The sequence below is a fragment of the Leucoraja erinacea genome, chromosome 30 (genome assembly GCF_028641065.1).
Source record: "Leucoraja erinacea ecotype New England chromosome 30, Leri_hhj_1, whole genome shotgun sequence".
Lineage (NCBI taxonomy): Eukaryota > Metazoa > Chordata > Chondrichthyes > Rajiformes > Rajidae > Leucoraja > Leucoraja erinaceus.
The window spans coordinates 2814133-2839966 of NC_073406.1; the positions used below are offsets into that span (position 1 = coordinate 2814133).

Consider the following 25834-nt stretch of genomic DNA (forward strand, 5'->3'; position numbering starts at 1 on the left):
AGTAGAATGTTTGTGGCTTTTTTCACCAATTTGGCGTAATTCCAGTGGAAATAATCAAAAATGACCAGAATTGACTGATAAAAGGTGCGTAAAGATTAACAAGTGGACGACTAATTGCTGGTCCAGTGATGTAGCATAAGAAACAGATATTAACTTAGACACTTAGAAACAAAGAACTGCAGATGCTGGTTAATACACAAACGGACACTCAGTGCTGGAGTAACTCAGCGGTTCAGGCAGCTTCCCTGACATTTTGGGTCGGGACCCTTCTTAAGACTGATCAAACTTGGGCTCATTCTTTTCATATAAAAGAACATATTTTCAAAGTTAACTCCCTACTTTTCCCTGGACTTGCCTGATTCTTGATGGGTTTTCTGCTTCTATAGAGTGTCTGGCTTTTGAAAAGGTCTGGAAAGTGGTCCTAATGTGGTTCTTTAGGAGCTGGACTTTTTGAGAAAAGCAGAATGAAGAAAAAATGCCAAACCCTTGCATGTACTGAAGTAATTTGGCAGTAGGGGATTAGATACATTAATGATATAAAACAGAAACAGGCCTCTGCCCAACTCGTCCACGCTAAACAACGTGACTACCTCAGCTGGTCCCAATTGTCAATGTCTGACCCATATCCCTCTAAACCTTTCCTGTCCAAATGTCTTTTAAACATTGCAATTGTATCCATCTCAACCACTTCCACAGGCAGCTCGTTCCATATACCCACCACCCTCAAAGTGAAAAACGGATTCCTCAGGCAGCCCTTCAACCTTGCCACTCACACCATTATCCCCTGCCCTCTACCTGGGGAAAAGGCTGACCATTCAAGTTATCCATGCTCCTCATAATTTTATATACCCCAAGAAGGTCGCCCCTCAGCCTCCTACACTCCCAGCCTATTCAGTCTCTCCTTATAACACAAGCTATGCAATCCTGGCAACATCCTTATGAGTGTTTTTCACACATTTTCAGGTTAATGATATCTTTCCTTTTGCTTTCGGGCTGGAAGGGTTTCGGCCTGAAACGTTGCCTATTTTCTTCGCTCCATAGATGCTGCTGCACCCGCTGAGTTTCTCCAGCATTTTTGTCTACCTTAGACAACATTCCAGTTTTCCGGTACCTCACCCATAGCCAACGTTGATACAAAAATCTCTGCCAGGGCCCCATAATGTCTTCCTGCAATACACTTGGTCAGACCACGGGGATTTATCTGCATATATGCTCTTTATCAATGGGAGATAGGGTGACCATAATGCCCAATAATATCAGAATGATTCTGATACAAGGGGCTTTGTCTTGTGTCCCGATCAAGGTATTGCCAGGTGTCAATTGTCATAATGATCACAGATAGAGTTAAAATCCTGATTATCATTCCACTAGAATGGAGAAGTGAGGAACTTAGTGACAGAACCATAGATTCACATAGCATGTAACAGGCCTCTCTGCTCAACCCATCCATGCCAATCAACCTAGCCCCATTTCAATCAAATTCATGAGACGATCTCGCAGGCTCAAAGCCATGCTGAATATCCAGAATCATTCCTTCTTCTTTCCAAAATATGGCAAATCTTGTCCGTCAGAATCCACTCCTGAAGGTTGCCCACCCCAGGTGTTAGGCTCAATGGCAGGCAGTTCCCCGGCTTGTTCTTGCAGCCCTTCTTCAATAAAGGAACAAGATCAGCCACCTTCCAGTCTTGAGGAGACTCTCCCATGGCTAAAGATGGAAGAAGTATACCTGCCAGGGCTCCAGCAATTTCTTCCCTAGCTTTCCAAAATGTACTATGATGCACTTGAGTAGGCAATGGGGTTGTATTCACCTCAAGACCACCAGAAATAGTTCCCTATTTGTCCTATAAATTAGCTCCACTCCAGCAGGAAGCTTGCTAGACATGAGGTGTGGTGTTGGGCTAAGGAATATTCAGGAGGTATAGTGAAGAAGCTTTGCTTGATGCAGGTTTGAACCGAGGTTGCATTTGTGGTGGATCAATTGGTTAAAGAATTGAAAGAATAAAAAGGAGTAAAAGAATAGAGGATGTCTTGGTTATCTGTATCTGAACTCTGAACATTAAACCCTAAAAGCTACAGCCCAGGGACCCTTTGCAATAAATGCATACAAGTTATTTTTCATAAAGCACATTTTTCACAAAGGCAAGCAGTAATGCACAGAATCCCACAACCCATTATCACTGTAGCAAATGATTAAAAGAGCACCTTGAGACTACATAAACAAAGATAGTGAAACTAATAAAGTCCATGAGTTCTACAAAGTTCTGCATTGCACTTTCCCTCGCTCACTCCCTCATGCACTCATCCTTTGCTGTCCTCTCACTTTTGCACGTACATTTTCCCTCACTGTCACTTTCTCCTGTGATGGAAGCTGAATTAGGCCATTTGGCACATTCCCTCTATTACATTTAGAATTTTCCTCAAGCCTTTGTCTCCCTCTTCACCCTCTGCCTCACCCTCTCACACTCTTACTCACGTATTCTCTCTCACTCTCACTCGCCTTCACACTATTACGCTCTTTCTCACACTTAAAATTGTATACTCGCACACTCCCAGTCTCTCGCTCATACACACGTTTTCTCCCTCGATCCTCACTTCCACACACACACACACACACACACACACACACACACACACACACACACACACACACACACACACACACACACACACACACACACACACGCACACACACACGCACGCACACACGCACACACACACACACCTTCATCAGTCAGAATTGAGTATAAACGTTAGGAGGTCATGTTGTACAAAACACTGGTGAGGCCATATTTAGCATGTTGTGCTCTGTTTTGGCTACTCTGTTGAAGGAAAGATGTTATACTGGCAAGCGTGCAGAGAAGATTTATGAGGATGTTGCCAGGACCCGAGGGCCTGAGTTGTGGGAAGAGGTTGAGCAGGCTGGGACTCTATTCCTTGGAGCGCAGGAGGATAAGGGGTGATCTTATAGAGGTGTACAAAATCATGAGAGGAATAGATAGAGTAAATGCACAGAGTCTTTTACCCAGAGTAGGGGAATCAAGTACCAGATGACATAGGTTTAAGGTGAAGGGGAAAAGATGTAATAGGAATGTGCGGGGCAACCTTTTTACACAAAGGGTGGTAAGTACAGTATATGGAACGAGCTGCCAGAGGAGGTAGTTCACAACACATTGGTTAAGACATTTGGACAGGTACATGGATAGGATAGGCTTAGAGGTATATAGACCAAATACAGGCCGGTGGGACTGGGGTAGATGGGGCATGTTGGTCTGCGAGGGTAAGATGGGCTGAAGAGCCTGTTTCCACCCTCAATGACTCTATGACACTTCACTTGATTTTATTTTCTATCATAACTTTTTTCTTTCTTTTGCTTATCATTCTTCATCAGTTCTCATTGTCTTAATAGTTACGCTAACACTTGTATTTCTAATACCTGAACAGGTGGAAAGCCTTCAAAAAATTGAACCAAGCAGTCCACAGAACATGGAGCAGGGCACATTCAAGTCTTCTGACTTCAACATGAATGTAAGTCACCTAGAAATTAGGGTCATTGATATACAAATGAATTGTATCTAATATGTAGAACAAATCTGTAATGTCGTCCTTCATGCAATTCCCTCCCATCTGCTTCTCTAGGAGCATTGCAAGTGTACTTGAACCTTGCTATCCTGGGCACCAGTCAATTGGTCAGTTTAGTTTAGTTTAGAAATACAGTGCGGAAACAGGCCCTTCAGCTACTGAGTCCGAGCCGATCAGCGATCCCCGCACGCCAGCACTTTCCTACACTCTGGAGACATTTTACAATTTTTACCTAAGCCACTAATTAACCACAAACCTGTACGTCTTTTGAGTTTAAAATGAAACCTGAGCACCCGGAGAAAACCCACGCGATCACAGGGAGAACATACAAATTGCGTATAGACAGCATGTAGTGTAGTCGGGATCAAACCCAGGCCTCTGGCGCTGTACGGCAGCAACACTACCGCTTAGCCACCATTATTAATGTTTTCATAAAGCAGCACAAACTGCAGGTGATTGAAAATTGTCTGTAAATCCTCAGGTGGACATCTAACCCCAGCCAGCTCTGAACTGCCCACTCAAAGTTACTCCTTTGCTCTCCAGAGAAATTGATCAACTGTTAATCAGTTCCTGGTGCAAAACGCTTCATGAAATAGAATTCACTAGAAACGTCCGTTGCTGGAATCTCACAAAGTGCTGGGGGAGCTCAGCGGGTCAGACAGCGTCTGCGGTGGGAATGGACAGGCCGCGTTTCGGGTTGTTACCTTAATCTTAGATAGCAGCATCAAGCTTCATCTCCAGAAATGAATGAATCAAATCAATGAAACAAATAGATAGACACAAAATGCTGGAGTAACTCAGCGGGACAGGGAGCATCTCTGGAGAGAAGGAATGGGTGATGTTTCGGGTCGGGACCCTTCTTCAGTCAAGGGAGGGAGATAAGGAATTGTAAGAGATGCAGATCATGGAGAATGTAGAATAGATCATGGTAACTTGGAGAAGGTGACAACAAAGCAGACAGAGATACAGTGTAATCTAAAGGACAGCAGACTGGTTGGAGAACTGAGATGGGGGTGATGGAGAGAGAGGGAAAGCAAGGGTTACTTGAAGTTCGAGAAGTCAATACTCATACCGCTAGGGTGTAAGCTGCCCAAGCGAAATATGAGGTGCTGTTTCTCCAAGTTACACTGGGCCTCACTTTGACAATAGAGGAGGCCCAGGACAGGAATGCCAGTGTGGGAATGCGAGGGAAAGTTAAAGTGTTATGCAACCAGGAGATCAGGTAGGTTTAGGCAAACTGAGCAGAGGTGTTCAGCGAAACGATCGCCGAGCCTGCACCTGGAATAGAGGATACAATAGATTTGGTTGGAGGAGGTGCAAGCGAACCTCTGCTTCACCTGAAAGCATAGATATCTTTTTAGACAATTATTCTTTAACAATCCCTTCCTGCCCCAGTGGGATGAAGCTGCACAAATGGATGGCCAACAATCAGACGCTCCTGTGCCAACTGTTCGTAAGAAAAAAAAATCTACTGGATCTGCGTATACCAAGGTAAAGGGTGTTTACCTTAGTCAGCTTGCTTGCCTATATTGTTTAGTATAAACGTGCCTGGTCTTGTGTGGCAATGAGCTGTACAGATTAGGAAGGGCCTGGATTTTGTTCATCAGATGGGTTGATCTCAGTAGCCTTAAACTAAATAATACACATTTGCAATAAAAAAGTGGATGCATGTATGGGGTACCACTGAAATATTTAAAGGAAAGGTCATGAAGAGTGGGTACTTGCATCTAAAATATGAATGGAGGCTTAATATAGATGAATGTTGAATAATGTTTCATTGTGCAATGCTATAATCTGTTTGAATGCACAGTGGTAAAGAGATAAGTCACTTTTTTCTTTGGCATAATATACCTCTTTACTTCATATTTGTGTTTATAGTGAAGGTTTGCACCCATTTTTCTTGTGGTTGGGCAGGTTGAAAGCCTAAAATGATTCAACTGTTATATTCTGAACAAAGAAGTAGTCTACTTCCTCCCACCTGTAGCTAGAGATGTCCTGGCCCTTGCACAGCTCTCCTACTCTGTAAGAAGATTGTGATGGCAGGCGATGCATAACTTGGTGCTGTTGGAGATAGCAAGGAAGGCTCTGTAATAATACCACATGATGGAAATCGGCTGGAAGTTTGGGCAGAACAATGCAAATGGAATTTCATCCTCGAGTGTGTGAAGGCATGCAAGGACGTGCGCAGTAAATGGTAGAACACCCACAGTGAATGGCAGAGCCTTGGGGAATGTTGATGAACAGAAGTACCTGGAGTGAATGCCCTGATAGCACAGAAGGATAAGGTGGTGGACAGTACATATGGAATGCTATCCTTCACTGGCTGTGGCACAGAACATCAGAGCTGGGACATTAGGCCACAACTGTGTGTAGGTCTGAGCGCCACAATATACTGTAGGAGGGATGTAACTACACTGGAGAGGGTGCTGAGGAGATTCACCAGGATTTGGCCCTGATGGGGACATTCCAGTTACAAGACGAGACTGAATGAGCTGGGTTTGTTGCCTGGAGGCGGCTGAGGGGTGACCTGATAGACGTATATACCATTATGAGACGTACTGATAGGGTACATAAAACTGCTTTTTGGGGTGTCTGAGACAAGAGGGTATAGGTTTAAGGTGAGAGGTAGGATGATTAAAGGGGATCTGAGGGGGAATTTTTTTTCCACACAGAGGATGATTGGAGTCTGGAACGCACTGCCTGAAGAGGTGGTGTGACATAGACTTTCACCACATTTAAGAAGCTTCTAGGTGAGTACCTGAACCACCACGGCCTAGAAGGCCACTAACGCAGGTATATTTACAACCATTAGAGCAGGCTGGCTTATACACAAAAGGACACAAAGTGCTGGATTAACTCAGCGGGTCGGGTAACATCGCTGGAACAAAACAGACGGGTGACGTTTTGGGTCATACCTGAAGAAGGGTCTCGACCTGAAACGTTGCCTGTCCATGTTTGCCAGAGATGCTGCCTGACCTGCAGAGTTACTCCAGCACTTTGTGTCCTTTTGATCATATGTAGGTATAGTATTATCTGATGTCATTGGATAGCACGCAAAGCAAAGTTTTTCACTGTACCTCGACACATGTGACAATGATAAACCTCAACCGCAGCCTAAAACACCACAGCTATACTTCTCACAATTACTTGTCTCCTATGAAGCCACAGATCTCCATGAAACAAAGTATTGCACCATCTTCGACTTCTTTTCCAGCTGGTCCCTGTACCCAGGGAGCAGATTCTGTAGTTTTATTTTTCTGCTTTTTCTGATTGTATTGTTCCTGCTGTTGTTCTTAGTTCTTCATTGTCTTCCAAAATAGCAAAGCACCAGGAGCAATCTTGCCACTGTGATAGATAGAGCCAAGTTGGAGATTAAACACATGAATATCCAATGTCTGCAATACAAAGATATAGATTTAGTTCAGTTTAGTTTATTGTCACATGTACCGAGGTACAGTGAAAAGCTGTTGTTGCGTGCTATCTTGTCAGCAGAAAGACAATACATGATTACTATCCAGCCATTTACAGCGTACAGATACATGATTAGGGAATAGCGGCTAGTGCAGGGTAAAGCCAGCAAAGTCCGATCAAGGATAGTCCCAAGGTCGCCAAAGAGGTAGATAGTAGTTCTTGCCTCAAGTCCTGCAAACAATGATTTTATTTAATTTTAGTTAATAAAGATGTACGGTTATATTGCTTATCTACTTATTTCCTTGTCAGTTATTATCCTCATCCATTGAAATTACATTCTTAGCAAAAAGCACAACAAATCTGGAGGCACAAATTTGAACATGAAAGATGTTGATATAGTCTATTTGATACATTAACATTGAAAGTGACAACCTGCCTCATCTTAATGGTTTCTTTGCAATCTGGTGGCTTGTAGTCATAAAGTCATACAGTGTGGAAACAGGCACTTCGGCCCAACTTGCCCATGCCGACCAACATGCCCCATCTACACTAATCCCATCTGTCCACGCTTAACCCCTATCTATCTAAAGCTGTCCTATCCAAATGTAGCTGTCCAAATGTCTCTTAAAAGTTATGATAGTACCTGCCTCAAATATGTCCTCCAGCACCTCATTCTACATACTCACCACCCTTTGTGTAACTAAGTTTCCCCTCGGGTTACTATTAAATCTTTTCCCCCCTCACCTTAAACCTATATCCTCTGGTTCTCTATTCTCCTACTCTGGGCAAACGACTCTGTGCATTTACCCAATCTATTCCTCTCCTGACCATGATACACCTTTATAAGATCACCTCTCATCCTCCTATGCTCAGCAAGCCCCTCATTCTCCTGCACTCTGATATAGGTGCAGAATGTGGTGATGTCTCTTTCATGTGCGGGATCCACCCATTTCTAAAAACCAAGTGCGTGGCATCTCCATGCGGTTTGTCTCCATGGTTTATTGCAATTAACTGTCTAACTTCCATTGTTTTTCTCTTTATCCAGGAGAGCCAAAACATAGATTGCGAATCAGAATCAATTCTGCCAGAACTGTTGCATTACGATGGGCAGCATCCGAGAACAGAGGAACTCCACAAAAGGTACTTTCATAGATCCTGCATTATACGGATTGGGAAACAAGGAAGAATGGGTGGCAATTTAATCTACTTCCTCTCTCAAGAATACTTTTTATGGTGTTGAGAAAAGCCACATTGTCATTTTGAAGGTAACTAAACGCAGATCCAATGATTTGAGTGTATACTGCTTGGTTCTGCTTAAGAAACAACTTCAGCAGGGTGAGGTGGGTGGGAGGGAACGAGAGGCAGGTATATCACCACTTTTTTAATCTCTTTTTCTTTTCTTTTTGTTTTATCCACTGGCCACACTACTTTGGTAGCCTAAGGGTCCTATTTTCGCACCTCTCATTTATTCTCGGTCTTGTTCTTTCTCTTTTCTTTTCATCTATTTTCAACTTAAAACGTTAAAATTGAAACTGTACATTAACTGTATGATTTTATATGCCGACTGTTTTATTCTTGTACATTTGCTTCTAATAAATTTAAAAAAAAAGAAAAAAAAAAGAAAGAACTGCAGATGTTGGAAAAATCCGTATACCTTCACACCATAGATGCTGCCTTACCCGCTGAGTTTCTCCAGCTTTTGTGTCTACCTGCTTGGTTCTGCTGTCACTTTGTTGGAAATAGCATCCTGAAGGAAGATGTTTTAAATTGAGCCTAAGGGAAGATATTTACTGGAAGTTCCTTCACTAGGAAGCACCCGAGTGCCCAATGAATCTCTTCATCGGTGTCTTTGACATTTCCTCTGTTTCCCTTATTTATTTCCCAGTCTTCATCCAATATCAATAAAGCTTCTCCATTAAAGAACCTTCGTTTCTCCCATTAAACATATCCATCCTGAAGTCAGTACTCTCAAATGTTTATTTCATCCTCGCCCCCGATGGTTTTAATTTCATTATCCTCTTTTCTGTTAATTTTAACCTTTCTGACTGTTGTTGACTCAGTTTTCAATGCATTATGTGGGGTTTTGGTTTGTATATATATTATTTTCCTCTTTCTCCTCGTGCATATAGCCTGGCGCTGTATAATATTGGGATTTTTGTCAAGTTGCTGAGCATGTTTGAGGTCAGTTGCTTTGTGCAAATTCACCATGTATTTCTGCATGGGAATTATATACAACAGTACAGCCCTTTTAACAATATCTTTACCAAACATTATGCCGTTAAACTAACCTCTCTTGGTATGAAGAAAGGTCCCATTCGAAGGGCCGAATGGCCTACACCTATTTATTGTCTTTAACCTAAAACGTTGCCTATTCATGTTCTCCATCCGCTGAGCTTTCCCAGCACTTTGTGTCTTCTTCAACTAATCTCTGCCTGCATATGGTCCATATCCCTCCATTCCCTGTATACCCATGTGTCTATCTAAAAGCTATATTACTATAATAAATACAATTGATATCTGTAGTACAGTCATTAAAACCGTACAACTGCTATATTCCTTGCTTTGCCATCAAATTGGAATCAATGATAGAGCAGTTTAAGTCCCTGCATTCCATTAGATAATCAGTCACTCAATCACCTGGAGTGCAGCTTCGGGCCTTTGATGTGCTCCCTTCATAAGGCCATGAATGTGTTCATCTCCACCATCAATGCAGTCCTGAAAAAGACCATCGGCCTCCTCACACACTGCTGTGTTACTCTTTCGTTGGTGCCTCGCCTTCCAATCTGTCTGTAACTGCAGGAACAGCTCTGACAGATGATCAGAGTGTCGAAAAAGAGGGCCAAGGATGAAGTGGTGGGTAGATGTGCCAGTGGTGTAGCAGTGGGTGCAGAGTGTTAACATCCAGTGTGGGGCTGGTGATATGCTATGGTTTGCTTGACTGAATTCGCTGGCAATGATGGAATAGGGCATTAGGGCTTGCGGTCTCAAGAGTTGATATCCCAGTATATTTTGTTCAGTGCCATCTTGGCATTGGTTTGGGGTGGTACGTAGACTGCCGACAAGATGGTAGAGGTGAAACCCCGTGGTAGAATAAAGGGACAGCATTTTGTGATCATGTAATCCAGGTGAGGGGAACTGAGCTAAGACCATCACATTAGTGCACCATAGTGTAGTACTTAATGTTAAACACACTGAGAAGTTGCACTAAACTGCTATTAACATGACAGCTTTTCTTTCCTAATTTCGCCTAATAACTTTATTTTGTAGTGAAGGCACCAGATAAATTCTTAAGTTTAGCTGGGCAATAGAATTAAGTGCGGACGCAGATTTTCCATCTAGGTTGAGGAAGACACAATAGTGGCATTTCAGAGACTTTGGATAGTCACATGGATATGCAAGGATTGGAGGGATATTAATTAAGTGTATCTCCTTGTTCCTGCTCTCTCCAGCACGAGGAACTGGAAGTAAACCGGAGATAACCACCCTGGAGGTCCTGCTTTTCAGCATTTTTCCGAGCTCTCTAAAGTCACGCTTCAGAATATTCATCCCCTTCTTTCCGACGTCATTTGTGCCGACATGCACTACCACTTCCGGCTGTTTACCTTCGCCCTTGAGGATTTTCTGCACTCTGTCCGTGACATCCTGGATCCTGGCACCAGAGAGGCAGCACACCATCCTCGAATCCTGTCTGTTGCCACAGAAACCCCTGTCTGTACCTCTCACAATGGAGTCTATCTTCGCTTTAAATGACCCAATGAGAATAAGATCAGATTTGGGTGTGCTCATGAAGTTAAATATCCTTTTAACGCTCATGTTATAAAGGGTGGAGCTTCTGCAAAGACGTGGATTAATACAAAGCAACCAATTAACACCTTCAGAAGAGGGAGAATGAATGTTTTTAAATTAAAAGGCAGAAATGTTTTTGTGTTGCAGGTGCCACCATGAGATTACTCGTCTTGAATCCAAGAATCATGAGTTGCAACGCAAGATGCATAGACTACAGCAAGAACTTGAAGAGGTGACGCTGAGGAATGAGTCTCTTGAGGCTGCAATGGAAAATCTCCGCAATCGCCCAAAAGATCCCACAGACTGTGAAAAGGAAATACTCAGAGTCAAGGTTAGTCTGAACAACAAATGACAAGTGATTAAAACACAAGGTGCTGGAGTAACTTAGCCGGTCATGCAGCATCTCTGGATGGAATGGTCAAGTTGGGATCATTCTTCAGACTTTCTGAACTTCTGCAGTCTGAGGAACGTAGAAGTCAATAGGAAAATGGTTTTAGGTTTGTGAACATCGGTAGGAGCATGACTCCTCTGTAATATGGGGAAGACCTATAGTGAGATAGTTCCATATGGCTTCTGAGATATTTTAGTGAAAGTTATCATATTTAATGCATGCTTCCGAGTTGCAGTGCTCAATGCTGGAGTTAAGCATGGTCATGGGGCTGTCTTGTGTTTGTGCTGAAGCAACTTGGTAATGGGATAGGAAATTGTAAAGATGTCCTGAGTCAGATTTGGAATTGTCAATTCTAAGGCAGCACAGTTGTGCAGCGGTAGAGATGTTGCCTCAGTGCGCCAGAGACCCGGGTTCGATCCTGAATACAGGTGCTGGCCATACGGGGTTTGTATGTTCTGCATGGGTTTTCTCCGGGTGCTCCAGTTTCATCCCACACTCCAAAGATGTACAGGTTTGTCGGTTAATTGGATTCGGTAAAATTATAAATTGTCCCTAGTGTGTGCGTAGGATAGTGTCAGTGTGCGGGGATCGCTGGTTGGCGCGGACTCGGTGGGTCGAAGGGCCTGTTTCCGCTTTATCCTAAACGGAACTAAACTTGTGTTATAAACATTTACATGCTACAGAAGTCGTTGGGAATACTTTTCACCGTCACTTTTTCTGAGAATCATGCGCTTTTCATCATTTTGCACAGATCGGCAGCATAGAAACTGATTATGCAAAACTGAAGCGGAAGTACAAGGAACTTAAAGCCAAAAATCACGATCTGGGTAAAGACCAAGATGCTCTAGAGGTGAGAACAATTTCCTTTGACTTGTGAAAAAGAATTCACCGAACGTAGAAATCGCAATTTGATAAATCGTGGTCTGTTGGCAGCCCTTTCCTACCTGCATAAAATGTGATAAGGGCAATCTTTGTTAACAAGTAAAAGAATACTCTCCTGAATTCCTCTATTCAGTGCATGAGCACGCACTAACAAGAAGCATCTCTTTTGATTTTCATCACACCTCCCTTTCCCAAACAGCCCGGTTTTCCCTGAATCAGGACTTGTTTATATTCTGTTAAATCTCTTACAAAATTATGTTAGTGTTGGAATTGTAGCAAAAGTGAGGGATATTGAAGCACTCTTCGGAGTACATTTGACAACCATCATCACATGGCATATCTTAGAATTCCAGTTGTCCAGGATAAGAAATATAATAAAAAGCAAAAAATGTTGGGATGAGGGCAAATTTGATTCATAGAGTGATACAGCTTCGGTCCAACTTGCCCACACCGGCCAACATGTCCCAGCTACACTAGTCCCACCTGCCCGCGTTTGGCCCATATCCCTCCAAACCTGTCCTATCTTTGTACCTGTCTAACTGTTTCTCAAACATTGGGATAGTCCCTGCCTCAACTACCTCCTCCAGCAGCGCGTTCCATACACCTACCACCCTTTGTGTGAAAAAGTTACCCCTCAAATTCCTATTAATTAGAAATTAATAAACACAAATGGATGACTGTCCATCTGCAACGGTGTCTCTAATTGAGGGGATAAATCTTTATGAGGGATTTTTAAAAGAAGTGCCGAATGAAAAGGACGGTATTTTGCTAGCCATCAGTTAATGGGCCTTGGTATTCCCTCCAATAGACTATGCAGAAGAGTCACGATGCGTTGGAGGGTGCACAAATGAGGCTTGAAGACGAAATAAAAAGGCGGGAGTATTTTGAATCTGCACTAGCAGCTGCCGAAGATGCAAAAATACGAGAAGAGGAGGTAGGATGTGTGGATATTGCTTCACTTGGCATGGTGGCGGGAGCTTCATCTGTAGGGCAAAGATCTGTTGCTGACGGTCTTTTCTATAGTGCTGCAAAAAGGATTTAAAAACAGAATTGAAGATATTTCACTCTTTCAGATTGTATCTATAAGTGATAGGAGCAGAATTAGGCCATTTGGCCCACCAAGTCTACTCCGCCATTCAATCATGGCTGATCTATCTTTCCCTCTTAACCCCATTCTCCTGCCTGAGATGAGATATGCCATTTATTGTCACTATACATGTACAGTGAAACTGAAAGCTGCTTGTACTCAGTGCATACATACAATTTAGCACAAAAAACAAGAAACAGAAAAAACAAAAAACAGAAGGGAGATGGGGGGTGGAATAGGTGCACAAATTCTGCGGCGCTACATACATATATACATATATACAGATGGAAGTCCGAGTTGGGCGGTGTAGTCAGTGCATGTGTGAATTTGAATTTATAGTAGATATAATTCTCGGAAAGCAACTATTCCTATTGCCTTCCCCCCCATTAGCCCTAACACCGGTAAGACACAATCTCTGACAGTTTCCAGCATTTCAGGAGGATTTCCAGCATTTTCTTTATACATCAGCAATCCAAGGCTTGGGTTAATAATCCAGAGAAACAGATACAGACACTACTGCGGCAACAGTGGAATTTAAATCCCTCTGCCACCCCCGGAGCAAACCTCTCGCACCCTACTTGTCCTAGGCTCCAACTCGTCTGTGGCTCTGATATAGGTCCCCAGCCCATCCCTCATCCTCTGTTTGGTGACCCGTTCAACCTCCATTCAATTTTCTGATGACCTAATTCCTTGTTCTCCATGGCAAAATCGTCTGAGAGCTGACCACCACTCGGACTCCTCCAGCTCTAATCCTTGGGAAACCAACACAATGCTCACTCACCCCTCCCAGACCCAGTTTGGGCCTCGAACTCTTAACTTTCTCCAACTCCAATTCCTTTGTGCAACCGGCCTCGGCCGTAGATGAAAAAATGTCCTCCTATTCAAAAGGAAAATCCAAGATTGTTTGTGATCCAAGTGACCAAAATGTAACGTACCTTGTACAACCATACAGCGTGCCTATGAGAGCAAGCAACAGTTTCTATACCAGATTATTGATATCAACTTTGCTGTTTTCCCACAGGAGTTGGAAGCTTTCAGAACTCAAGTGCACCATCTGAATGTGGAGCTGAAAGATTGCCGTGCAGCAGCGGATCAGAATCAAGCATTAAACGGACTCATTGACAGGTTGAAGAATGAGAACTGTGCTCTAGAACAGAAGGTGAAGAGATGTTACATGCCAGCGGCTAATATATGAAACCAATATAGTCACAGTAACAATGACCGTTACTAGATTACATCCCGAGATAACAACTTCATATACAATGTAGCTAGACACAAAATGCTGGAGTAACTCAGCGGGACAGGCAGCATCTAAGGATAGGTGTCACTTTGGTCTGCACTAACCATAAACAACACATTTTCAGGAGTCTCTGATTAAGCCTATTTTTGTTCTCCTCATATTTTTAATTAATCCCCCCCTCCCCCCTTTCAAGATTTTACCAGTGGTCAATTCATCTACAAACCCACACATGTTTAGGGTGGGGCAGAAACAGGGTCTGAAGAAGGGTCCCGACCCAATACGCCACCTATTGTTTTTCTCCAGAGATGCTGCATGGCCCGCTGAGTTACTCCAGCACTTTGTGTCTACCCTCATGTGGAGCTGTCTGTTATGCTGTGGGTGACCACTAGGAACAATCTAGGAGATCTCTCAGCAAACAGAGATTCACCTGCTCCTTATATTTCCTTTGATGTGTTGTTTACTCTAGCAGGCACTTAAGCATATTTCCTTCTTCCGAATGATCTTATAATAATCATCAATCATGGCAGCAGAGTAAACGCAGCCCAATTCCACCCCATCACAGATAAGCAAAGGTACACAAAAAAGCTGGAGAAACTCAGCGGGTCCAGCAGCACCTATGGAGCGGAGGAAATAGGCAATGTTTCGGGCCGAAACCGAAGGGTTTCGGCCCGAAACATTGCCTATTTCCTTCGCTCCATAGATGCTGCTGCACCCGCTGAGTTTCTCCAGCTTTTTTGTGTACCTTCGATTCTCCAGCATCTGCAGTTCCTTCTTAAACACAGATAAGCAAATGTCCTGTTACCCTTTCCACCTTATTTTATTGTGTTACAATTGTCATTTGTCCTTTGACAACGAGAACAGAATCTGACTAAAGTGGCCTGCAGCCAGTGTCGGTTACACACGCTGACTTACAACCTTCTTTAAATTATTATAACACATAAAGAGAACTTTAAACATGTTTAGGCAATTTACCTATCCCTATCCCATGCTGTCTTCTTGAAGCTTTGACAACAGCAATGCTGTATTTGAAGTTGAGATATGCTGCAAGGCATATTTAAAGATATTGTAACATAGAAACATAGAAATTAGGTGCAGGAGTAGGCCATTCAGCCCTTCGAGCCTGCACCGCCATTCAGTATAATCATGGCTGATCATCCAACTCAGTATCTCGTACCTGCCTTCTCTCCATACCCTATGATCCCCTTAGCCACAAGGGCCACATCTAACTCCCACCTGTATAACCTGAATAAGATTAAATCATTTGTACTTAGCCAAACATTAGAATCAATATCTTCTTGCTAGTGCTGATAAGGAGATTAGTTGATGGGGGTGGTACCAAGGAAGGATTCAGCATTGCAAAAATTACTAATACTTGACTATATTTAATGAGTGAATGCACAGAACTATTGTAATTCAAACAATTATCAATTTATTCTTCATTTTCCATTGTGCAATATTATAATTCCGCCACAGTAAGAATTAATTGGACTTTATTTATTAGTTGAACACAGTGGTGGGGGATTACAATGATGTATGCAAGAGCCAAAATGAGACATCATACGATCAGAAAGATGTGGAGGAGAGGTATCTGTGCCAGATAGCTGAATTGAAATGCACCATATTCAAACTCCAAGAGGCATTAAACAGGTAAGAGAGAACAATAGCTGCTATACACAGTCAGTACTGCAACATTCTGAGGAGAGACAAAGGAAATTAGACCACTCTGTCTGCAATTCACCATTCGTTTCCCCAAATAATAAGATTTTGGCCACCAGCTTAATTTCACCAAGAAAGTGCTTGAGATTGCATTCATTGGTATCAAGCCCTTGATACTCCAGTTTGCTCCCACACTCCAAAGATGTACAGGTTTGTACATTAATCGGTTGCTGTAAAATAAATTGTGAATTGTCCCTATTGTGTAGGTGTAGTGCTAGTGTGGGCGTGGACACGGTGGGCCGAAGGACCTGTTTCCACTCTGTATTTCTAAAGTGCATTGAACACTACAAACTCCAACCAAACTTTAAACAATGAAGTTACACAAAAATTCTGGAGAAACTCAGCGGGTGCAGCAGCATCTATGGAGCGAAGGTCAGGCAATGACCTATGGAGCAAAGGAAATAGGCAACGTTTCGACCCGAAACGTTGCCTATTTCCTTTGGGTTTTGGCCCGAAACGTTGCTTTTTTCCTTCGCTCCATAGATGCTGCTGCACCCGCTGAGTTTCTCCAGCATTTTCGTGTACCTTCGATCTGCAGTTCCTTTTTAAACAATGAACTGTTTTGGTCGTACTAGAGACTTTGGGTTTTGTTTTGTTTTAAAAAATTTTGTGAAACTTTTGTTTATGATGTGATGTATTGAGTATTGAGTTTACTAACGTATTGTGCTGCAGCTAGGGAGAATGTCATTGTTCCATTTTGATACGTATGACTCTTAAACACTTTTGACTCTTGAGCTTCCATGGAGCAGTAGGCTAAGGACATCATGCTTAACCTTGTCTCCCTAATGTTCAATTTCTCAGCAACACGATGACTGAATCTTCGGACAAGAAAGTGGAATGCCTGCAGCAGCAGCTCTGCGCGGTTCTGAAGGAGAATCAGCAGCTGAATCAGGAGAAGCTTGTCTTGCGGCAGCAGTTCTGCACCAACCAGCAGGGCAGCCAGATTCTCAATCAAGAGTACGCAAACCTGCGGCAACAACTCGTCTGTTATCAGCAGGAAAACAAAATCCTCACACAGGAGAACTGCACGGTACGGCAACAGCTGGCGGGCTGCCAGAAAGAGAACCAGCGCTTGACGCAAGAAGTATGTAACATTCAGACACAGCTGAACGACCTTCTGCACTCCAAAGAAAAGGTGGAAGACAGCATTAATCAGGTAGACGGCACTGTAAATGTCCAATTTGTCATTGTGGTCACGGATCCTAAAGATCTTCCCCCGTAATCAAACCATGATCGGGAAGCTTCAAGCTTCCCCTCTATCGCCACAGGGGGGCGGGGGCAGGCAAATTGCAAGGAAAACCATCCGAACCTCAAGCATTTTCCAGAACTTTTAACAGTGCATGGAAGAGCCAAGAAGGCGTGAAACACAACTCAATGCTGAGTTGATGCACAACTGACTTTTATGGAAAAAGTTAAGTGTCACGTCAGTCTCATGCAAGAGATAGAAACTGCTGGTGTTAGTTTATTATTATCAGGTGTACCAAGATACTGTGAAAGCTTTGTTTTGGATTCTGTCCGTATATGACTGCAGTCCCGTACATGAACACAGGTAGTGTACAGAGAGAAAGGAAACCAAATACAAAATATACTATTACAGCCACAGAGAAAGCACTGATTTTTAAAAAGTGCCAGGGCACATATTCGATAACCTAATGGTCGTGGCAAGAATGTACCAGATCATCTGAAAATGTTCCAAATTCTAGCACTCTTGGACTGGAGCACCGGGGAAGCAACTAAAAGCCAATCCCCATCTTGGGCTTATCGTGGCTTTTCTGCTCTGAGCTACAAGTGTTTCAATGACTAATTTCTCTTTTAGGTGCAGCTCCAGGCTGTGAAGATGGAAATGTGCCACTTGCAGTCTTCGCTAGAGTTTGAACAGAAAAATTCTTGCCAGCAAAAACAAACCCTGGAGTTGCAGCTGGAGGAAGCAAACAACAGGATGAAGGTAACCAGTGGACATGAAGCATTGCCAAAGATGGTTGCTGTTAATGCTCTTTGATGACTTGTTAATTAATATTGTTAATTAAACCATATAACCATATAACCATATAACAATTACAGCACGGAAACAAGCCATCTCGGCCCTACAAGTCCGTGCCGAACAAATTTTTTTTCCCCTTAGTCCCACCTGCCTGCACTCATACCATAACCCTCCATTCCCTTCTCATCCATATGCCTATCCAATTTATTTTTAAATGATACCAATGAACCTGCCTCCACCACTTCCACTGGAAGCTCATTCCACACCGCTACCACTCTCTGAGTAAAGAAGTTCCCCCTCATATTACCCCTAAACTTCTGTCCCTTAATTCTGAAGTCATGTCCTCTTGTTTGAATCCTCCCTATTCTCAAAGGGAAAAGCTTGTCCACATCAACTCTGTCTATGCCTCTCATCATTTTAAAGACCTCTATCAAGTCCCCCCTCAACCTTCTGCGCTCCAGAGAATAAAGACCTAACTTATTCAACCTATCTCTGTAACTTAGTTGCTGAAACCCAGGCAACATTCTAGTAAATCTCCTCTGTACTCTCTCTATTTTGTTGACATTCCTCTGTACTCTCTCTATTTTGTTGACATTTTGAAACTCGGCCTGAATTTGTCAGAAACACGTTAGCTTTGCAGAGATAGCAACCATTCAAGCGGTTGGGGCACTGTAATTCAGCCTTAACATCACATAACGGAAAGATCATCCTTGAATTCTTCCCTAAATTTCTGCTTTTAATCGTTGACCAATAAAGCAGTGCCAATTCTACTCTTGTAAAGATTCAATATCTAGCTTTGCAATTTAGGACCGGGGGAATAGTAGCAACAATCAATACTCTTTATAAGGTCGTGTTTAAGAGGGAACTGCAGATGCTGGAGAATCGAAGGTTACACAAAAAAGCTGGAGAAACTCAGCGGGTGCAGCAGCATCTATGGAGCGAAGGAAATAGGCAACGTTTCGGCCCGAAAACCCAAAGGAAATAGGTAACGTTTCGAGCCGCAACCCGGAAGGGTTTCGGCCCGAAACGTTGCCTATTTCCTTCGCTCCATAGATGCTGCTGCACCCGCTGAGTTTCTCCAGCTTTTTTGTGTAACCTCTTTATTAGGTCTCTGGCTGCTTAAGCCCTGTTTAGAATCCATCCTTAAACCATTTCCTCTCTCTTCCTCTCGTTACTCTGTAAAGAACTACAGTGCTTACATACACTTGTGGACATCTAGACCACTGCAACTCTTCACTGAATGAATTATTTTTCTAAAACTACGTCAGGTGGAAATCTGAAAACAAATATAAAATGCTGGGTGGGGACAAGATTCTGGAGAGTTGCCCAATGTGAATTCATCCAGGCAAATGGAGGGTATTCCATCATGCACTTGACTTGTGTAGTTGGTGGAAAAGCTTTGGGATGAGGTGCTTGTTGCAGGAAACTCAGCCTCTGACCTGTTCTTGTATTTTATGTCTTGTCCTATTTGGCTTCTGATGAAGGGAGTCCGTGGATTGTTATTGTGGGTAACTCAGCCACGGTGACATGCTCGGATGCCAAGTACAGATGGTTAGATTCTTTGAATGTGGTCATTGCTTGTTACTTCTGTGATGCTCATTATTTGTCTCAAAATCATTTCAACTGTTTACTGTTTGATTGGTGCGGGTGTCAGGGGTTGTGGGGAGAAGGCAGGAGAATGGGGTTGAGAGGGAAAGATAGATCAGCCATGATTGAATGGCTGGGAGTAGACTTGATGGGTCTAATGCTGCTCCATTAACATGAACGTTTGCACATTTGGCTCCTGTGTTTCCTTCACAATGAATTTCCAGTCTTACCAGAGCATTTAACTTCCATCCCGCCAATCGCTGTACTCTCCACCACTATATGTGCATCCACACCAGTGAACATCGGCTTGAACACCAGTTCCCTGACGCACATATTATTTAGCCTGGGGACTTAAATACAGCAGGTTCACCAGAGTTATTTGCTAGAATATGGTCTCCATTTATTGATTTTCTGAAAGGGTAACTTGGTCCAGCACGGAAGCCTGACTGAAACTTGAACCCAGGATTAGATGACTAGTTCCATTTTATAATCTACGGACCTGTCTCCAAAACTGTATTATTGGTAATTATGGTCATTGGCTATTTGTTTTCCTCTCTTTCTTTCTATCTATAAAAAAAATAAACAAATAGAAGCGGTGTTAATATGTAATTGATGAACGAGGACCCCAGCTATTAACAATATGTAATTGGTAAACAAATTGTGTTTTGATTACGATATGTATGCTCTTCTAATAAAAATATTAAATAAATACAGCGGGTTCAGGTGGACATATGGAGGGAAAATCTAAGTTCCTTTTTAAGAATGAGACATTTGTTTGTAAATGACAGTCGCAAGATGCCCTGCTGGCCCAACATGCTGAAGAGTCACGCCAACTGCGGCAGGACCTGCAGAGGGTGCATAATCTGTGCAGCACAGCTGAGAAGGAACTGAAGTACAAGAGGGATCAACTCATGGAGCTGCAGAAGCAAAACTCTCTCCTTGATCAGGAAAATACCAGGGTGAGCACCACATTTAATAATGATCAGCGCTAAGCATCTACAATTTAAGGCTATTTAGATTAGATGTAAAGTAGAAGAGAAACTTGATTCATTGATTCCTTGTGAGGTTATAGATATTTAATCTCTGGCATGTATAAGTTTATTGACGTGGCTTTTTAGCACAGTGATTGTTCACACACGTGTGTGATCTGGAAACCGGTGTTGATGCAAGCAAACTGTCTTTAGACAAGAGATCTGATTGAAAGATCCCATACAAAAATGCTAATGGGAAAAATTCGAAATCTCTTTATGGATAGTTTATTAAACAGATTGCCGCGTAGGTTTTAAAGTAGATTGAATTGTGACATTTGAAAGTTGAAGAAAAATATAATAAAGGGTGTGGCGCAATAGCAAAAACAAGGAGATTTAGCAATGGTGCATCACTTAATTATCTGTAATTCTTTATTCATAGCTGAACCTGGATGTTAAAACCATACAGTGCAGGCTGTCAGAGATGGATAAACACATTTTAATGTTGAAATCAGAATGTGAAATTAAACAACAGAGACTAAAAGAACTGGAAATGGATTCTGGCAAGACTTTCCACCTCTCCAAACAGTTAAAGTGTATGCAGGATGAACTTGGAGCAGAAAAGAACAGAAACATGTGTGCAGAGAAAAAGGTGAGAGCTAATTCACAATTTGATGTCGAGAGTTTATTTTTGAAATTTTGCTTCTGAAATTTGATCTTCAAACATGAATTTTCCATAAGATTCCCTCTTTGTGCCTTGTTATTACTGCTTTCAGTTCCATTAAAGATCATATCCTGTTAAAACTGAATCAGTAGTTTTGCACTTTTAATTGTGCTACAATATATGGTTAACATGGTTCATGTTACAATGACAATAAAGAAACTATTCTATTCTATGAAGGGAAGATAGTGTGTTGCACTGAGCCGGAGCAAAGGTTAGGAGAAAAATCAAGGGAGGTAATTTATAGTATCAATATGATTGTGACTGGACATTGATTCTGTGGTACAAGGTATTTGTGTGTGTGTGTATCTGTGTGTGTTTGAGTGATATACAGATCAAATTAAACTCGACTCAGCTGTCCATAACCACATGTTGATCCAGGTAGAGTACAACAGGTAATATTCAACATTGAGACCGAGATGGGTTGGATATTAGAGTGCATATAAGATTATTAAGGGTTTGGACACGCTAGAGGCAGGAAACATGTTCCCGATGTTGTGGGAGTCCAGAACCAGGGGCCACAGTTTAAGAATAAGGGGTAAGCCATTTAGAACGGAGATGAGGAAACACTTTTCCACACAGAGAGTTGTGAGTCTGTGGAATTCTCTGCCTCAGAGGGAGATGGAGGCCGGTTCTCTGGATACTTTCAAGAGAGCGTTAGATAGGGTTCTTAAAGATAGCGGAGTCAGGGGATATGGGGAGAAGGCAGGAACGGGGTACTGATTGTGGATGATCAGCCATGATCACATTGAATGGCGGTGCTGGCTCGAAGGGGTAAATGGCCTACTCCTGCACCTATTGTCTATTGTCTATTGATATTGTTAAGAATTGAAGGTAGCAGATGTATATTTATACAGAATGGAAACAAGCCCTTCAGCAGGCGGTTATCTGTCAGCATGGGTTGGGGAAGGGAAGGGGAAACTGTCCACAAGTTCAGGTGAACTGGAAGATTCAATCTTCCACTGTTTTAGGTGGGTTAGAACGTGTCTCCTTTAAGAGGAGGCTTGTGCCATCAGTGAATAAAGATAACAAGGGGGGAGAGTAATCAAGCAGAGTGAAGCTGATGGAGCAACAGGAAATTAAAAAACAGGAGGCATAAATTGCACTGAAATCCATGTACATTACTCAACTGGAATCCTGTTTTTGGATTTTTTATCGAAACATGCATGGACCATGGGTGATGTGCAGAGCATTTATCACAGTCCACAAGGAGATGAATCTTTTACGGCTTTTGGATAGTGACACGTAATGCCACTTTAGTTGCAAATGCGCTTGGTTTTGTTATTCGATTCTGTATTATCCGGTCAGTTTAATCGATAAAACAGGGTCAAATAAGGAACTAATGTGGTGTCGCTCATCCGAGAAGGAATATATGTTTAAGAGGGAACTGCAGATGCTGGAAAATCGTTGGTAGCCAAAAGTGCTGGAGTAACTCAGCGGGTGCAGCAGCATCTGTGAAGCAAAGGAAATAGGCAATGTTGCCTATTTCCTTCGCTACATGCAAAGAGTTGAACAATCTCCGCTATAGGAAATAGGTAACGTTTCGGGCCGAAACCCTTTGGGTTTCGTCCCGAAACGTTGCCTATTTCCTTCGCTCCACATAGATGCTGCTGCACCCGCTGAGTTTCTCCAGCACTTTTATCTACCTTACAAGGAATAAAAATTGAATGATGTTAAGTAATAACTGAATTCCTGTGCTGCACTGTGCATCTTTTGGCAATGTACATTGATTAGTAAATGAAATGGATTCACTTCTTCAAAGTCTATTTTGCCCAAGCCCCATTTGCAAATCTGTTTGCCTGGACTATTTGTTTAATGGCATGTGGTTCAGCAGCATAGGGTTGGAGATATTTTGTTTTTTGAATTCTTCACCAATGTTTCATTGTTCTCTTTGTGTCCTTCCATTCCTCCCACGAACAACCCGACCCCAATCCTCCGCCTGAAGGCCGGAGAGCTGCAGCAACAACTCAACTGCGTTCAACACCAACTACGACTCTCGGAAGCTCGAAGCAAGGAGCGGGCAACGCTGGAAGCTGAACTGAAGGAAAGCAGGGAAGCCGCAGCCAAGCTCAAGAACCAGCTACAAGAGGAATGCATTCAGAGGTAAGGGCCCGGTCCCACCAGCATGCGACTGCATGCGGCGAGCCCGACCAAACCAGAAGCGGGGGCCGCGCGGAGGTCGAGTGAGTGACGTGAAGTTCGAGTAAAGTCCGCGGGAAGTTCGCGCGTGACGTACGGCGTCAAGACGCTGCGTATGCCCGTCGAGGCGATGCGTACGGTGTCCAGGCGGCTGCGGGCCGGCAGGCCGTTGCAGCGCGGATTTTTTGAACACTGTCAGTTTTCCGGAGCCCCGCGCGATGTCGGAGAGCTCCGCACAACTCCATACGGCTCCGGCGATCGAAGTGGGACCGGCCCCGCGAGGCCGTACGGCTCAAGCGACCACGTTAGGTTGCGCTTGCCGCATGGAGTCGCATGCTGGTGGGACAAGCCCTGTAAACTCAGCCCAAACAACATCACCCGTCACTCTAATTGTGTGCGAACAGATAAAGTACTGAGGTCAGGATGCATTTTCCAATTCCAGAATGCTGACGGAATCAGCCCAAAAATAGATCATTATAGCATTTTAAATAGAGAGCCTAGTTTAGTTTAGTTTATTGTCATATGTACCGACATACAATGAGAAACTTTTGTTGCGGGCTATCCAGTTAGCGGAAAGACAATACATGATTATAATCGAGCCATTTACAGTGTGCGGATATATAATAAGGGAATAACGTTTAGTGCGAGGCAAAGCCGGGCAAGGATAGTCCGAGGCTCACCGATGAGGTAGATAGTAGTTCAGGACTGCTCTCTGGTTGTGATAGCATGGTTCAGTTGCCTGATAACTGCTGGGAAGAAAGTGTCCTTTAATCTGGAGGTGTGCATTTTTACACTTCTGTACCTTTGCCTGGTGGGCGAGGGGAGAAGAGTGAGGAGTAACGTATTACTGACAGTGCTGCGGTGCTGGGAAGCAAGATGGCAGGGACCTGATGTGAACTCTTGCCGTCTCTGCTGCTGTATTCTCATGTGCTAGATACTCGGCCTAACTACAGCATTCAAATGCCCCCAGCCTTGGTCATAGAGTCATACAATGTGGAATTAGTCCCACAATTAGATAAGAACCTGAGGGACAGCTTGTTTTACACAGAGGATGGTGTTTCTATGGAGCCAGTTACCCAAGGAGCTAGTTGAGGCAGGTACTATAACTACATTTAAAAGACATTTGGATGGGTAGGAAGGATGGGTAGGAAAGGTTTAGAGGGATACTGTGTGGGCCAAATGCAGGCAGATGGGACTAGTGTAGATGGGGCATCTTGGTCGGCATGGGCAACTTGGGCCAAAGGGCCTGTTTCTGTGCTGTATGACTATGACTTAAGTGTTGAACAGCTACATTGCTCGCCCCGACACACCCTACACCTGCCCTTATAGGCAGTCGCTCTAAAATCAGGCATGGAAGGTTCATTGCTGAGAGGGCACCAGCGGAGAGCAGGGATTTGACCAGGATTCCTGGGATACACACCCATGAGTGTTTGGATTAGAAAATCAACAACGCTATAGCATATCAGTGTTATTTAAACTGATTTCAACTAATTTTGTTGAAAAGCTGGAGAATATTATTTGAGGGTTTAAATGTGGGCTAAGCCTTTGTCGAGATTTTTGGCTTCATTTCTGCTCTCCCCATTTGTACATACCAGGGCCTTCTGCATTGAAGAAGGCAACGATATCCATAACTCTCATGCTTTCTCCTGTTAGGAAGCTTGCGGATCAGAATACAGGGGAGCTGCAGCAGCAAATAAAATCAATGCAAGATAAGGAAGGGTGTTTGTCCCGAGGCAAATGCGACCTTCAGCTGCAGTTGCAGCAACAGGAGGCACGGCTGCAGGTTTTGGAAGATGAAAAGGACGCCATTTGTTCTGAGGTCAGCAACCCAGATTGAAACGGCTGAGTGATTCTGGATCGTATCGTCCATGGGATTTGACTTTGCCTTCTACATTTTTGCTATTGCTCGTCATTTGGCATTTTACCGAGCTGGGATTTCACACATGCTGGCATGGTCTCATCCATTTAGGCATTCGTGAAAGACAGTAGCATTTAAGAGGCTTAAATATGCAAAGACAATCCTGGAGGACCGGTGGTCCGAGAGCTTACACAATAACTTGCACAGTAGCACAGATGGTGGAGTGACTACCTCACAGCGCCACAGACCCGGGTTCCATCTTAACCTCGGCTCCCATCTCTATGGAGCTTGCACCTTCTCCCTGGGACCATGTGAGTGCTCCAGTTTCCTCCCACATCCCAAAGATGTGTGGATTTGTAGGTTAATTGGCCTCCGTAAATTGCCCCTAGAGTGCAGAGAATAGATGAGAAGATGGGATGACGTAGAACTAGTGTGAAGTGGTTGAAGAAATACAGGAAGCCAGGGAATCGTTGATATGGGCTGCGGGG

At 43.3% G+C, this 25834-nt stretch overlaps 1 protein-coding gene across 3 annotated transcripts in view; it reads left to right on the plus strand.

Annotated features, from left to right (window-relative positions):
* LOC129711470 (uncharacterized) overlaps positions 1-25834 on the plus strand; it is a 66154-nt gene that overhangs the window by 25689 nt on the left and 14631 nt on the right. For all 3 annotated transcript variants that reach the window (XM_055659091.1, XM_055659090.1, XM_055659093.1), the window contains 14 exons: positions 3442-3525; positions 4975-5070; positions 8036-8130; positions 10924-11107; positions 11919-12017; positions 12858-12983; positions 14158-14295; positions 15878-16023; positions 16894-17248; positions 17909-18037; positions 20449-20619; positions 21071-21280; positions 23295-23452; positions 25142-25307. In XM_055659091.1, the coding sequence (XP_055515066.1) occupies positions 3442-3525; positions 4975-5070; positions 8036-8130; positions 10924-11107; positions 11919-12017; positions 12858-12983; positions 14158-14295; positions 15878-16023; positions 16894-17248; positions 17909-18037; positions 20449-20619; positions 21071-21280; positions 23295-23452; positions 25142-25307 (2157 nt within the window). The remainder of the gene's footprint in view (positions 1-3441; positions 3526-4974; positions 5071-8035; positions 8131-10923; positions 11108-11918; positions 12018-12857; positions 12984-14157; positions 14296-15877; positions 16024-16893; positions 17249-17908; positions 18038-20448; positions 20620-21070; positions 21281-23294; positions 23453-25141; positions 25308-25834) is intronic.